The following is a 16,087-nucleotide window of genomic DNA, read 5'->3' as shown; positions in this document are numbered from 1 at the left end:
TAGTATGTCAAACCACGAGGAACCGTGGTGCAGCTGGGAGGGTCTTTGAATCGTTAGCCTCACTCCATTGAAGTTTCATAGCTCACTGCGAGAAAATCCCCCACGATTTCCAGCATCGCCAATGGTGCACTTCTTCCAACTGGGAACCCCCTTCAGAATGGGGCACACCCGCCTTACGTGATTGTTCACACCTCAGGTCACACGTCCCGGACACCTGACAAGAGGGATCAATCGGCAATTTAGGAAGGCTGCAGTTTATTCATCATCCCTCCGTGGGCCCGGCCTCTTCCAGAGGGTATGTGTGAACTCTGTGTGTCGATCCGGAGCTGGAAACTAGGCATTACCCAGTCACCTATTATGCGTCAGACGGGTGGGCCGGCCTTCAGGAGCACCAGGGAGGGAGAAGAAAAAGAGGAAACTCCAATGCCAAAACAGAGGAAGGATAAGAGAAGGTGAATGAAGAAAGTAACGAAAAACAGTGGAAAGTATTTTGATACTGACTGCCAAAAATGCAGAATATATTTCAAAAAACAGCCCAGACATGATCCCCAAGGGTGGGGAAAAAGAACAGCAAGAGGATAGATGGATAGACATGCAGCATGGAAAGGGAAAAGACGCTGCAAAGGCAAGGGACCCTGTGGTAGCCAAGCACGAACCCATCAAAGAGTGGAGAGGCCCCGCGGGAGGGGGTAGAATCTAGTGGAAGCTGCTATGACACAGTGCTGTTTACATATTATATGATGGGACCGGGTATCTGTCAATACTTCATGTAACCTTCATATATGGTGTTTCGAGGACTCAACAGGGTATCTCTACAAGTAATGTAACTGGCAGCAGTTCACAACCAAGATGGCAGGATCCCAGCGTCCTGCTCTTAGTTTATGTTGGTTGGTCACTTTATTATTTCGATGGCCTCTATTATTTTTCTCTTACAAGTTAAGTGGCTGCTTGGCTAAAACATGAGACTGCTTAAATTTTATCACCTCACCACATTTTTTTTCATATTATGCCACTGCCTATGGGTATGAGGAGATTGAGTTAAGGACAGTAGTGGAGGGGGGATTACAGACATTGGGAGAGTGTCAGCGGATAGTGGAGTGTGGTGAAGAGTGTGTAAGATGGCAGAGGGAAGGATGGAGAGAAGGAAGGAGGATGTAAGAAAGTTAGATGGAGGGTGTTAGAAGGTGCTGGCTGTGAGAGAGAGAATACGCAGGACAGCAGAGGGGGGAGGTTGGGGGGAGTGGAGAGGGACTGGTGGCTAAGAGGGGCTTAACAAAATTTTGCTGTGGATTTAAGTATGACCCACTGACCTACGAGGCAGAAACTTCTAAATGGTCTAAGTGACAGACTGCAGTGATCCGTCACATAGGTGACCAATCGCTTCTCATATCACACATTTGGCGGGGAGGGGGGGGGGGGGGGGAGGGAGGGGGGCGGGGTCAAATTGCAGCGGTCTGTCACTCATGCCTGGGACACACAAGCATACACGCGCTAGGAGCCAAAATCTTGGTCTAGAACAATTTTGCAGTGTTTGTCATGTACTTTAAGTACTGACAGCTAATTCAGCACATCAGTCATAGTTGGGTCATGTCATAAGCTTGGAAATATTACAAGAATTATTTCAAACAATCTCAATAGTTCCTATGATTTACTGACAATGAAAAGAAACAATTCAAACATGAGAAAAATGCAAATCTTTGCCGAAGCAGGGAAAAAAGGTAATGAGAACATCTTTTTGGAAATACTGACAATATTCATTGTTAAACAAAACGGTGACTAAACGTATCACATGAGTTAAGGCAGTATCCAGGACTCACGGAACAGTCTCTAAACTCATATGGTGTGTTGTACGCTTGCCCTGTTCAACACACACTGAGTACTTGTTGTAAAGGTAATCCGAATCGGAATGCAGCATATCAGTTAAGTGGAGTAACAGTTTATTGGGCCAGTGGAGAGTCTTCCCTTTATATAAATCATATGACACTGATCCTGCCTCTCAGTCCCAGACAGTCACACTGTGTTTGAAAGCTGTCAAGAGTTTGCGAACTGCTGCTGTGAATTCATCATCTGCACCACTGCGTTCTGAACTTCTGTGGAAATTTAACTAATGTCTCATCAAACCTTCCATTTTCCATTCATCACGCCTTCGAAATAGTAAGCAACTGTGTTTCCTTCAATCAGTTTTGCAGACAGTACTTCTTTAGGAGTGTTCCTCCAATTTACTCTCAGTGTCCCAGTGCAATGCATTTTCAGATTCAATAAGGTAAGGTTTTAGCTATCACTAAAATACTGAGTAATTGTTCATGTAATATGATGGTCAACATGCAGCTTCTCTTTCAACACACGCGACATGACCTTCTCCGCGTGGGATTTTCCACCCTTATCAGCAAGCAACCCAATGTACACAATGCACTTTTTTTACACGACTATCCAGGTTGTTTAGCATGTATATTTTGACACTATATTTACGCCTTTTACTTCATATATGTTGTCTGAAGACCAATCTCCCCCTTCAAAGAATCATTGATTCATCTAAAGATAGGTCTCTTCCTGAATAATAAACTCCACACATTCTATTGTTGAAGTAATTTAGAATACGTCATATTTTATATAATTGATCATCTACTACTGGGTGTTCTGGCTGTGAATTTTTAGCAAAATTAATGAGTTTAAGTCACATACCTGCCCCTGCTCATGGTCATCATTATTTCTCTTTTTTGAAACAGATTTTCTTTTTTCCGATACTCCAGTGATCAAGGGTTTTCATATTACTCATATGTAATGAAATACCAAAGAAAGACAAATATTTGGTATTTACTAAAAATCCTGTACCTGTCCTTTGTATTATTGCTCAAATGTAGTCACAGCATTATTTGTTTCATGAACTAGATGCTGGAGAATGGCCTCTGTAAGTAGTAGTCTAAAGAAATTCACAGGAAAAATGCTGGTGGGATGAATGAGTACACATTCCTGTTTTGTAAATGGATGACAATGCCTGTCATGTGGTTCATCATGGCTGGTTTCACCTTATTAATGTGTGCCAGTGTAGGTTCTTCATCATCTATGATTTCATCACAATTATTGATTCCACATATCCTTTATTCCACAGTATCGTCATTAAGACAGGTTTCCGTATTTTCGAGATTCTAGCCATCCTCCTCCAACTCGTCTTCAAATTCAAAATCGCTGTCTTGTAATACATTCAGTACTTAATCAGCAGAGACTTTTTCAATTTTCCTATACTTTTTAGGGTTAGTAGGTTTGGGGGTCTGTTGACTAGTTGTCATTTCGAACAATCTACCACACAGACAACTAAGCCCATAGAAAAAAATTATATACATATAAAACAGTAGGAACAAAATTGTTCCCGGACACACTGCTGTTTGTACAAAAATGTATGGGCTCGTGGCTCATGTTTATTTTTACAAGCATCAGCAGCAGCAAACGTGTTAGGGTGGCAAGGTGAAGTGTGTTGGGACACTAGAAGGAAAAATGGGGAAAGGAGAGGAGAGGACAAAAATATTTGGAAGGCGGGAAAGAAAAATAATCTGTGGAAATGCAGGGCAACAATGTGTGTTACAGAGGAAAAGTATTAAGTGGGCACAGCAACAAAAATAAGAAAAGGGTGGTGCGAGGTGATGTGTAGTGTGAAGACAATAAGGTCATTTGGGGGGATGCAAATGAACACAACTGCTTAACTATACATAAACCAAAACAATTACAAGCTTTCATAATTAATGATAAATAATGAGCCAGTATTCTTCACAATGATATTACCTGTCGTGCTGTGGACATTCGGTTGAATACATTCCATAAGACTATTCCCACAACTGTTTCATCTCTTAGGTAGAAGATGACACCTTTCTCATAATTTTCACCTTTCTTTGGTGCAGAAGGAGCTGATACAGTTGCTGGTACTGGCATCTTGTCCTATTCCAAAGAACAAATCGAAGGAATACTTTTATTTATTAGATAAATTTTAACACAACTAGATACCATAACTTATTTAAAAGGAGTCAAAAGTCAGTACACATTATACGTAATAGCAACATACCTCTCCACCTTTATTTTTTGCATCTATGGCTGATATTTTGGCATCAGAAGTACTATCATCACATGGCTTGGCATAAACTCCAACAGTTGGCAATTGTGAATCAACAATGCCTATAGCCTCAAAGCCGACATCAGGTCCCAGATCAGACCAAAACATAGACTGATGCCAGTAATGCTTTCCTGTGCATAATGGAAGAACTATATAATTCTATGCATGGAAAATATTTAGACACCACTAATTACTAAATAACAAAAGAGGAAATTCATCTACCATCATGCTAGTAACATGAATGATCATTACACAATTTTGTAGCCAAATCACATGGTAACATTAATTTCTTAGTAAAAACATCACGACAATGAATGTAATTTTTTAATAACTTTGTTTATGTTTATATCCAAATGATGACAAAACCGCGTGACCACCTCTTACAAAACTGAGTTATCTTCGTGATTCATCACTAAACAAACTCTCATATAGAACAAGTTCAGAGGAGTTCGGCCTGAAAGGTAACTGAAGCAGACGAATGTGTATTACAAGAGAATCCATCATGATCACATTATCACTGATTCATACAAACTAAGGACTTTCAGGTCCTTTCCAAGGACACAAATTTTCTCTAACAACCTAAATCATGCAAGGTTTTAGATTATTTTCTGAACACAAGGGACTCTACTTCGATCATACAATAATTATTTGTTCGAATGATACCACTGGAAAGTTAATCTATTAGCACTGAGAACGGGCAGTTTAAAACATGAAATGGTGTTAAAACTAACAGATATTGCAGAAAGTTACTCGCCAATATGGTGACAGTAGACAATGGCGCGGCACGGTAGGAATAGTGAATACCAAACGAAGTCACTACCTTGCCGCTGAGTGTCACCAGCACGACACCAAATTTTATGAACATGAGGCATGGAATAAGAAAGTCTTGCAGCGTATACACCAATTTACAAACCAGGCTGCTTAGCATATGTAGAGATGGTGTAGTACGGGTGAATAGTAAGCCTCTCACCATGAAGTGGTTCACCACGCAGCAGGTCCGTTGCAGTGGGGGACAAACATGATGATGATGCTGTGAGCAGAATACTAAGACAGATAGAGTGAGCACTAAGTTGGCAGGAGCCCACTAGGAACCGAGTTATTGTCCTGTACCAGTTGCCAATGGCTGTAGTAGGCAGGTATCCAGCTGCATGGCGGACTTGACAGCTTGGGGCGGAATTCAACATGTAAAGAAAGAAACTCGCTGCCTTAGCAGATAGCTGTAGAAAACTAGAAATTTATGAAGCTGCTAAGAGACGTGCAGCAGAAGGCCACCACATGGTCATGCAATTCTCTCCTTCATATGTTCAAAAAATTTGTATGAAATCTTATGGGACTTGACTGCTAAGGTCATCAGTCCCTAAGCTTACACACTACTTAACCTAAATTCACCTAAGGACACACACACACACACACACACACACACACACACACACACACACACACACACACACGAGGGAGGACTCTAACCTCCGCCGGGACCAACCACACAGTCCATGACTGTAGCGCCTTAGACCACTTGGCTAATCCCGCGCGGCTCTCCTTCATAGGTCACCAAAATTAAGAGTGAGAAGGCAATTCCCATTCTCTTTACTGCACTAGCTCACACAAAGCACCTACAGTGTGTTTCACGAAGATACAACGACCCTTCCACATCTCACCTTCTGAACCATTGTAGATGCAGTGAGCAGACAAACCGGGGGTGTTTACTTCCCAAGAAAGTGAGATAATACTACATGAAATAATACATGAATTACTAAATTACTAAAAACATTAATGCAAGAAATGCATACGATCAAAATTTACGTAAACCTTTGCACACTGATCTACAAGGCTACCAGACCAGGAAAACTGCCCAGATAAAGGACGCGCTGGCCAACACGTACAAGCAGGAAATAATCTTAATCAATGTTATGCATCCCTAATAAGAATTAAGTAAGGTTGAGGCAGTTTCTGGTTTGTGTTAAATGTTTGAGGCAAAAAACTGGCATTTTTGGACTTCTTACAGTTTTCTGCTTATAATTCGAAACAATACATCCTACACAACATTCCCAAAAAACACCAAAATGAACATTCCCAAAAAACACCAAAATGAACATTCCCAAAAAACACCAAAATGAACATTCCCAAAAAACACCAAAATGAACATTCCCAAAAAACACCAAAATGAACATTCCCAAAAAACACCAAAATGAACATTCCCAAAAAACACCAAAATGAACATTCCCAAAAACACCAAAATGAACATTCCCAAAAACACCAAAATGAACATTCCCAAAAACACCAAAATGAACATTCCCAAAAACACCAAAATAAACATTACTGAATATTCCCAAAACACCAAAATAAAATTTATTCTGCCATTTAGCCACATGTATCACCAAAGATCTTCAATTTTTACCAATTTGATGGGAGAGTGAGTTAGGCTCATGTTCCAACGCCTGTATCTGGAAAACAGCTACTTTAAATGAAAAACTGTCATACAGAAAATTGTTGAGCATCGAATTCAGTGCAAAAGAGCTCTTAAATCTTAAAATTCATAAAACTACAAATAAAAATGTGGAAGTATTTGCTGCTAAAACTTTTTTGTGAAGTCTAATTAATTCTGAATGTCCAAAAATCATATATAAAGGCAATTTAGTTAGGTACCTGCCTACCTATACAGGTAACTCCATTTATTAATTTAATTGTTCAAGTAGGTAATTTACAGTGTTCTGTGTTACCCACTTGGGTTTATGATAATCACTCAAAGAGTATCCAACAGAGAGGGGGGAAAACATGGAAATCATTCAAGGGGAGAAACTTTAAGGAAGTGCAATTCCTGAGGAGGAGCTGAGTAGTGCCCCTGCAAGCCACGAAGTTTACAGTCAAGTACCTGTCAGTTGAAGTGCTTTCCATGAGAAGTCAGCCCAATAGCTCTTATCATACTTCGTCTTTCAGTTAGGCTCATATCCATTAACTCTATTTGATGATGATGGAATAATGCACAAGACAAGAAAATCAGGCCTCTTTAAACTGTTCAACCCAGTCAATGTTAAGATCACAAGCATGAAAGACCTCCCCCTTGACAGTGGGTTCCTCTTACACTGGGTTCTGTAGGGTATTCATGAAATGTTTTCCTCCAGCCTTGAAAAATACATGAACTATGTCAGGAAACACTTTAGATCCAACAGCACTTAGTATCTGATGGATACCCTGAGGAGAAAACAAAGGGAAACGTAAAATCTGTTGAAAGTGCCTGAACAGCCTGCACCATGTCATCAGCTTCTGATTATTTGATGAGACAATGTCACCAACTATGCCAAAAGAATGTTTCTTACTAAACGAACTTAATAGGAAATGTGCCACCTCAGTATTGACAGAAAAATTGTATGATTAAGGGTACTAGGTCAAGTGGGCCACTGAAGATGCAGATCCCTTGAAACATCACACCTTCTGTGGCCGTGACACCGCCCATACATTTTTTCGACATGGTAAAATCAAATTTATAAACACATTTCAAAGGGACGCAAACCTCCAACACATCATCTCAGATATCGTGGATCCCAAAATCACTCGTGATAAGGTCGCTGGGGCAGGAGTTAAGTTCATTATGCGTTTGTGCACAGGTGCCAGCTCCAAACCTTTGAATGAAATTTGTCAGCAACTATTCCAAAGGCCTTTACTGAAAAATAGTAATTTCAGGTTGGCTTCTCTGCCTACTACTGATGCTCACCAGCATTCCCTTGGGGTCTACTTGCATGTACAGATATGGAGAAACCATCAGATGGATCCATTGAAATGAGGATGGATGACTACAAAAAATGGCCTGATCCCCACTGCAACCACCCAACAGCCAGGGATCCTGCAGAAGAAAGAAGAAATGCCAAGCAGCTAATTCCTGCAGGAAAGTATCTATACATTGCTTGGCTATATGCAGCAATTGCCAGGGGCTTTCATGTCTTAATACTAGCAGAAGAGAACATTTTCCTTGATTACATGCAAATCGACAATGTGATTGACACCACTGAGGAGAAAATCTATTTAGATCCCATGCCAGAAGAGGATGAAGAATTATATGACCACATTTCCTTCCCAAGACCACTTCCCCGAAACATACAAAAACATCAAAAAATAAATTGTAAATGAATATAAATGTAGATTAATAATTGCTGAAAGAATGTCTGTAAAAAAAATTCTCTCTGATCAGTTTTATATTTTAATTCAAATACATTTCCATTAATAAAATCTTTCATTTGATTTTTTAAAATTTTATTATTTTTTTAAATTTTAAACCTGTTTATCATCATTTTGGACTGGCATGGTAATTAATTAAATTAATACTAACACATAGAACTAATTACCTAAGTAGGTAGGTTGCTCACTAAATTGCCCTTAGATCTGAGTATTTGGATGAATGTGGATGATTTGACATTCAAAAGTAATATGACTTCACAAAATAAATCTTAGTTAGAGTTTGATGCTGCAAATTCTTTCACATTTTTATTTGTATTTTGCACAGGTGCGAGAGAAATTTAAATTTTAGGGGATTCTTGTGCAGAATTTGATGTTCTGCAACTTTAATGTAGTTCTGTTGGGTTCATATTGTAATGGTACAGTAGCAAATGTAAAAATGCAGCATTTGTATGATGTGCTCGATGCTGTGAAAATGATTGTTTTTTCATGTTTCTACGATACTTATCTACCTCTGTGGCATAAAACGATGGACATAGTCCAAACAAAGAGGATTTGGTTTTTCATTTTTGCCTCAAAAAATTAAATTATGTTCTCTTAAGCAACTTTTATGAACAGTCTTTCATAGGACATCGATAATTAAGAACTTTTGTTTTAATTGGAAACAGGAATTTAGTGTCCAATATGTAATTAAAAACAAGACTACTTGCATTATTCATAAAAAAATCATAATTTTTATAGCTACGAGATGTAGGTATTTGAAATAGAATGAGAAACAAAAATTGATACTGGTAAGATTTGAACCTACGGACGAAACAAGGTGTTATTCAAGCTACTATTACGCTACTGACTGCGCTACCAGTTTGATTTGAATCTACTAATCAACTGTGGTACATACAACTTCAAATCAGATTATTTTCATAAATTTATGAGAAACATTAAGAACAGCCCATTTCTCGGCACTTTTTAACCACGTTACAGGTGCCTGTTTCACTACAACAGAAAGCAGCCTCCGCCATTTCCATATTATGCATTAACAGCACGACAAACCGAGCACAACGCTGGAGAGGCTGTGACTGTACACGATTTTTGAAATAAAAACTATGTACCTAAAGCATGATTAAGAAAAACGTTGATGGTTGTTAATACATTTGAATATCTTAAAGTTTCATTTAAAGTAACTTAGTAATAAGATAACGTAATACAGAAGTAGGACCTACTTTGAAGAGCGTAACACCAGTGCATGAGTGGTACGGCTGCTGACCAATCATCACGTTTGTGTATGTTTACATCAGGTTTAGCATTATGATGAACAGATTTATAGAGCTGTGAACTATCTACCAGATGGAAGAGCCCGCCCTTCATTTAACATGCTGTCAATATATTTTCGGCAATAACCATTTTATTGTTGGCCGGTTGGCTAATTTAAAGGAGGGAGAAGGGACCAATGCCACAAGTGTGAGAATAAAACGGATGAAACATATAACACAAAATGGAAAGAAAGGAAAAGCCACAAGACTGAAGGGAAGGCAACGAACACTAAAGGAACAAAAGAGGACAAGAAAACAACAGAGAGACACTAGAAACAGAAGAGAGTAAAACATGAAAGCAGATTACAGTGGCTGGCCAACCACAAGAATAAAAGGGAAAGCCAGCCACTCTGCAACACATTAAAACCCCCACCCAAAAAGCACTACGGTGGAGGACACAGAGTGACAAAGGACATGCGCTAAAACCTACATAGAAGTATAAAACCCACTCTCATGGATAAAACATAAAACTAAAGCTGCTGTGGAGGCACTGTCACCCAGCACCAAAGGCAGGGTGCTGGGAAAGTTAAACGTCTGCCGCAGAGCGGCTAAAAGTGGGCAGACCAGCAAGAGCTGGACGACTGTCATTTGGGAGCCACAGTGACACTGAGGTGGGTCCTCGCAACGGAGTAGGTAACCATGTGTTAGCCACGTATGGCCAATGTGGAGCCGGCAGAGGACAACTGATTCCCTGTAAGACGCCTGCATGGAAGACTTCCACACATTCATAGTCTCCTTAATGACACGCAGTTGAATGTGCGTGCTGTTATGCCATTCAGACTCTCAAAGCTGGAAAACCCTGCGGTGTAACACAGAATGCAGGTCAGCTTCAGAGATGCCTATCTCCAGAAGCAGTTTCCGCGTCACCTGTTTGACCAGCCTGTCAGCAAGTTCGTTGCTGGGGATTCCGATCTGTCCTGGGGTTCACACGAACACCACGGAACGGCGGGACTTTTCAAAGGCATATATGGACTCCTGAATGGACGCTACCAGAGGGTGGCGAGGGTAGCACTGGTTGATAGCTTCTAGGCTGCTCAAAGAGTCAGCACACAGGAGAAATGACTCACTAGGGCTTGAGCGGATGTACTGAAGAGCACAAGATATAGCCACCAGTTCTGCAGTGAAAACGCTGCAGCCAACTGGCAAGGAGTGCTGCTCAAAATGTCATCCATGAACATATGCGAAGCCTACGTGACCGTCAGCCATTGAGCCGTCGGTGTAAACCGCTTCAGATAACCAGAACACGTCAAGAATCAAGAGGAAGTGACAGCGGAGAGCGGCGGGGTTAACGGAGTCCTTAGGGCCATGCAAAAGGTCCAGACGAAGCTGCGGCCGAGGGGTACACCATGGAGGTGTACGTGAAAAGACCACAGGTAGAGGTGGTACAGGGAAGGACTCCAGTTCGGAGAGAAGGGGTCCCACGCGAACTGCAATCGTGTTAGCCCCCATCTGAGCCGCCAATGCGGAAGATGGACTGCCGCGGGTGAGAGAAGGAGACAGTAATTCAGATGCTCGGGGGAACAATGAGTGTGCGATGCGTAATTGACAAGTAGTTGTGCACGTCTGATCTGCAGTGGAGGGACACCAGCCTCCACCAGTACACTGGTCACCGGACTAGTCCTAAAAGCTCCTGTTGCTAATTGAACCCCACAGTGGTGCACAGGGTCGAGTAAATGCAATGCTGAAGGCACTGCCGAACCATAAACCACACTCCCATACTCAAGTCGAGATTGGACAAGGGCTCTGTAGAGCAGCAGCAGCGTAGAGCGATCTACACCCCAATTGGTGTTCCTCAGGCAACAGAGGGCATTGAGGTGCTGCCAGCACTTCTGCTTAAGCTGACGAAGATGGAGCCAAGTCAATCGAGCATCGAAAACCAGTCCAAGGAATTGGTATGTCTCCACAAAAGTGAGTGGATCATCATTAAGGTAAAGTGCAGGTTCCGGATGAATGGTACGATGCCGACAGAAGTGCACGACACATGACTTTGCGACTGAAAACTGGAAGCCGTGGGCTAGAGCCCATGACTGCACCTTGTGGACGGCTCTCTAGAGGCGCCGATCAGCAAAAACAGTACTGGAGCAGCAGTACAAAATGCAGAAGTCGTCTGCGTACAGAGAAGGTGAGACAGAAGGCCCGACAGCTGCTGCTAGACGGTTAATGGCCCCTAAAAATTGACACACACTCAATACAGAGCCCTGCGGGACTCAATTCTCCTGTATATGGATGGGACTATGGGAGTCAGCAACTTGGACACAGAAAGTATGTAGTGACAGGAAGTTTTGGATAAAAATCGGGAATGGTCCCTGGAGACCACACTCGCACAATGTGGCAAGGATATGACGTTGCCAAGTATGCTTTACACAAGTCAAAAAAGATGGCAATCAGGTGTTGCCATCTGGAAAAGGCTGTTCGAATGGCAGACTCAATGGACACAAGATTATCAGTGGTAAAGCGACCCTGGCGGAAGCTACTCTGAGATGGATCCAGCAAGCCACGCGACTCCAGGACCCAACCGAACCGCCGGCATACCATACATTCCAGCAGCTTACAATGTAGGTGAAACTGACGGGCCGATAGCTATCCCCATCAAGCGGGTTTCTACCGGGTTTCAGCAGAAGCTGTGTTGGGGCAATGTGCAAGGGCACTGAGGAGCTCCCACTCTGTAAATGGGGCATTATAGGATTCACTGCAGCATGTAGTGGATGTGAGGATGTTCCCTTCCAGCCACCGTTTGAGTGTGCAAAAGGTAATTCTCCGATGCAGAGGCTCGAGCAAAGTGCTCGGCAATTACATTTGCGTCAGTACATAACTCGTCATTTATGGTAACACCAGGGGCAGCTGTTAGGGCTCGGTCCCGAAAAGATGTTTGATCTATGCCCAGACTTGGGAAGGTGACGTGTGGCACCCAATGGTGGAGGTGTATCTCTCCCAACACTCCTTCTTCCATTGTTTGATAAGGTAGCGAACACGGGCACAGAGCCATTTAAAGGCTATGAGGTGCTCCAGGGAAGGGTGCTGCCGCTTATGCCACTATAGAGCTCACCGACGTTACTTAACTGCTTCAGCGACTTCCGACGACTACCAACGGACTGCCTTATGGCTTGGGAACCCTAAAGAGCGAGGGATCGCGTTTTCTGTTGCAGAAACAATTGTGCTAGTCTCCTGCTCAATCATCATTTCGATGTTACCATGTGGGAGAGATTCAGCGGTGAGAGCAGAGGTGAAAGTTACCCAAGTCCGCCTTGTTCAAAGCCCATCTGGGCAGGCGTCCGTGTGCCTGACGCTGGGGCAGTGACAGGAAGATGGGGAAGTGGTCACTACCATACAGGTCGTCACGTGCTCTCCAGTTAACTACCATGAGCCACACTGAAATGTGTGGCGGCCCCAGTATTTAAGAGGCAGGGGTCGAATTGCGACAGTAAAGTTTGGCATCTCTGCCTCAGCCAGTAAGCATGGTACCACCCCACAAGGGGTTATGGGCATTAAAATCTCCCAGAAGCAGGAAAGGTTTAGGGAGTTGATCAATCAGTTCAACTAATACATTCAGGGGTACTGCACCATCTGGAGGAAGATATATATTGCAGACAGTTATTTCCTGCATCATCGTTATTCTGACAACCACAACTTTAAAAGGGTTTGAAGGGGCACATGTTCACTACAGACCGAGTTTAGGACATAAACGCAAACTCAACCTGACACTTGATTATAGTCACACGGTTCCTGTAATATCCCTTATAGCCATGGAGGGCAGGGGTCCGCATTGCTAGGAACCAGGTTTCCTGGAGGGCAATGCAGATAGCAGGTGTAAAGCTTAACAGTTGCCGTAGCTCAGACAGGCGGTGGAAAAAACCACTGAAATTCTACTGGAGGATGACATCATGAGACTGGAAAGGCATGGAACATTCAATGAGGCAGTTTATGCCTCAGAGTCACCTGCTGCCACAGATTTAATGCCTGAGCAGTGTGTCTCAGGATCTGGTGAGATCTAGGTCCTCAGCAGACACCAAAATCTCCACCCCATCCTCAGCTGCAGCGCTTGTAGGTAGCAGTGGTGTGCGCACAATTTCCTTGGTCTTAGGGGTTTTCTTTTTGGATTTCTCTCGCTGCTCCTTGGGTTTTCCTGGCTGGGAGGACTTCACTGGCTCAGTCTCCGCGACTGAGGAGGAGTGTGAAGCCCTACGACGACCAGCTGCTTTTGGGCTCTACAGCCACTGGTGGGTGTCGTCTTTCCCACTAGAAGAAACCTGGGAACGGAGTGACCAAAGTGACCCCTTCCTAGTGAGAGAAGCCTAAGAACACTTACACTTCTCCGGCTTAGAAGTGGGGAATGAACTTCCCCAATGGTTGGAGAGCTGTTGCTCCTGAAGTGAGTGGTGCAGGAGCAACAGGGAGGGAAATGCCCCCACACCATCAAGGGGGGCAGGTGTAGTCTTCCAGCTCTGAGAGGTGACCTGAGTTGGCAGAGCTGATGGTGCCAGAACTGTTGTAGCTGCAGCGTAAGACGATGTAATATGCAAAGGATGCAGGCGTTCAAATTTTCTCTTAGTCTCCGTATAGGTCAGTCTGTCCAGGGTCTTTTACTCTATTATTTTCCTTTCTTTCTGGAGAATCCTGCAGTCAGGCGAGCAAGGCGAATGGTACTCTACACAGTTGACACAGATGGAAGGCGGGGCACGTGGGGTATTGGGATGTGATGGGCGTTCGCAATCTCGGCATGTGATGCTGGAAGTACAGCGAGAAGACATATGGCCGAACTTCCAGCACTTAAAGCACGGCATTGGGGGAGGGATATAGGGCTTTACATAACACCGATAGACCTTGACCTTCTCGGGCAATTTATCATTCTCAAAGGCCAAGATGAAGGCACCGGTGGCAACCTGATTATCCTTCGGACCCCAGTGGACAAGCCGGGCGAGATGTACACCTCGCCGCTCTAAATTGACCGCGCAGCTCATCGTCGGACTGCAAAAGAAGGTCTCTGTGAAATATTATACCCTGGACCATATTTAAGCTCTTATGAGGTGTGATGATTACACGAACATCCTCCAGCTTGTCACTCCTGTGACTGGGCAGAGGATGCTGTTTTGATGAAGACTGACCCAGATCTCATTTTGGACAAGCCCTCCAACTCCCCGAACTTGTCCTCTAAATGCTCAACAAAAAAACTGAGGCTTCATCCTCGTGAAATATTCCAAATGAGCTCTCGAACATACAAGGTACTGGGGCGCATAAGATCTGCTGCCATCCTCAGCCTGATGTTCCTCCCATGGTGTGGCCAGGGAGGGGGGACGATTTTGGGTCGTACTTCTATGCGTTAAATTGAGCTCGTGATCGCTTAGAAACTGCTCGTGTTTCACTACCATGCTGGATATCTGGTGCAAAGAAGTTCACTGTCATCGTCGACCCAGAAATCGACACTGCATAGCGCATGGTGGAAAATGCAACCAGGAAGGTGTCCTCATCCAAGAGATGGAGAATGGGCAGGACTGCAATGCAACAACGAGAAAGTGGGCTAAAGATCTCAATGCACGATGGACACGATGCACCTTGTAAGGCGCCCTTCCCCAATTGGCTCGCTCTTCGGGAAAATTTTGAAGAATGGAGGTCAAACCCTACAGAGGACCATCACATAAAGGCTGAAACGTGTGAAACTCCTTTTAGTCGCCTCGTACGACAGGCAGGAATACCTTGGGCCTATCCTAACCCCCCGGACCCGCAGAGGGACATATTATTGTCTGCACTATCAAGGGTGGAATACTTTTTGCAGCTTGATGGTATCAAATGCATAACACCAGAGTCTGCTCTTTTAACATCTCAAGAGGCCCAAAGGCTTAAATTGACTGGCTTAAATTGACTCTCTCTGTAACAGAAGTACATTACTTAGGTGCTATGGAACTTCAGTTATTTCAACAGATGGCAAGCAATGCATTACATGATATGACTGTTCTAGATTTAAACATGATTAGTGCTGAAACTTCCTGGCAGATTAAAACTGTGTGCCGGACTGAGACTCGAACTCGGGACCCTGTTGGTCCCGAGTTAGAGTCTCGGTCCGGCACACAGTTTTAATCTGCCAGGAAGTTTCATATCAGCACACACTCCGCTGTAGAGTGAAAATTTCATTCATGATTAATGCTATTCCGTAAGACATATTGACTCCCACCTTGCAGATGTGTAGTAAGTGGCCCCACTTCGTGCAGATCACTCTACGAACGCCAGTAATTTCTGAATGGAAGAGATTTATGTAGTCTAGCAGGAACATAATTAATAGTGAGAGAAATGCTGCAACTTTATGGTTATTCATTAATTCACCACCAAATGACTACAACATGGTTTCACAACTTTACATTACGCTGTGAACAAAAGTAGCAAGGTGCCACATTTGCCAATCCAATCCCTTTCTCATCAACACTGTATGGATCACTGACATCAGATTTATGAATTACCTTATTTACCTGAATATAAGATGATCCTGCCTGTAAGATTACCACCTCTTTTTAAG

The 16,087-nt window shown here is 43.2% G+C and overlaps 1 protein-coding gene across 3 annotated transcripts in view; it reads right to left on the bottom strand.

Annotated features, from left to right (window-relative positions):
- LOC124804849 (apoptosis-inducing factor 1, mitochondrial) overlaps nt 1-16,087 on the bottom strand; it is a 111,932-nt gene that overhangs the window by 12,213 nt on the left and 83,632 nt on the right. For all 3 annotated transcript variants that reach the window (XR_007017374.1, XR_007017375.1, XM_047265200.1), the window contains exons 10-11: nt 4,055-4,233; nt 3,778-3,930 (exon numbers count right to left, since the gene is read on the bottom strand). Coding sequence is in view for 1 of the 3 variants with exons in the window: in XM_047265200.1 (XP_047121156.1) it covers nt 3,778-3,930; nt 4,055-4,233 (332 nt within the window). In the remaining 2 variants the exon portion in view is untranslated. The remainder of the gene's footprint in view (nt 1-3,777; nt 3,931-4,054; nt 4,234-16,087) is intronic.

The sequence above is a fragment of the Schistocerca piceifrons genome, chromosome 7, assembly GCF_021461385.2.
Source record: "Schistocerca piceifrons isolate TAMUIC-IGC-003096 chromosome 7, iqSchPice1.1, whole genome shotgun sequence".
Taxonomy (NCBI): Eukaryota; Metazoa; Arthropoda; class Insecta; order Orthoptera; family Acrididae; genus Schistocerca; species Schistocerca piceifrons.
This window is presented reverse-complemented; position numbering and strand designations above follow the sequence as displayed.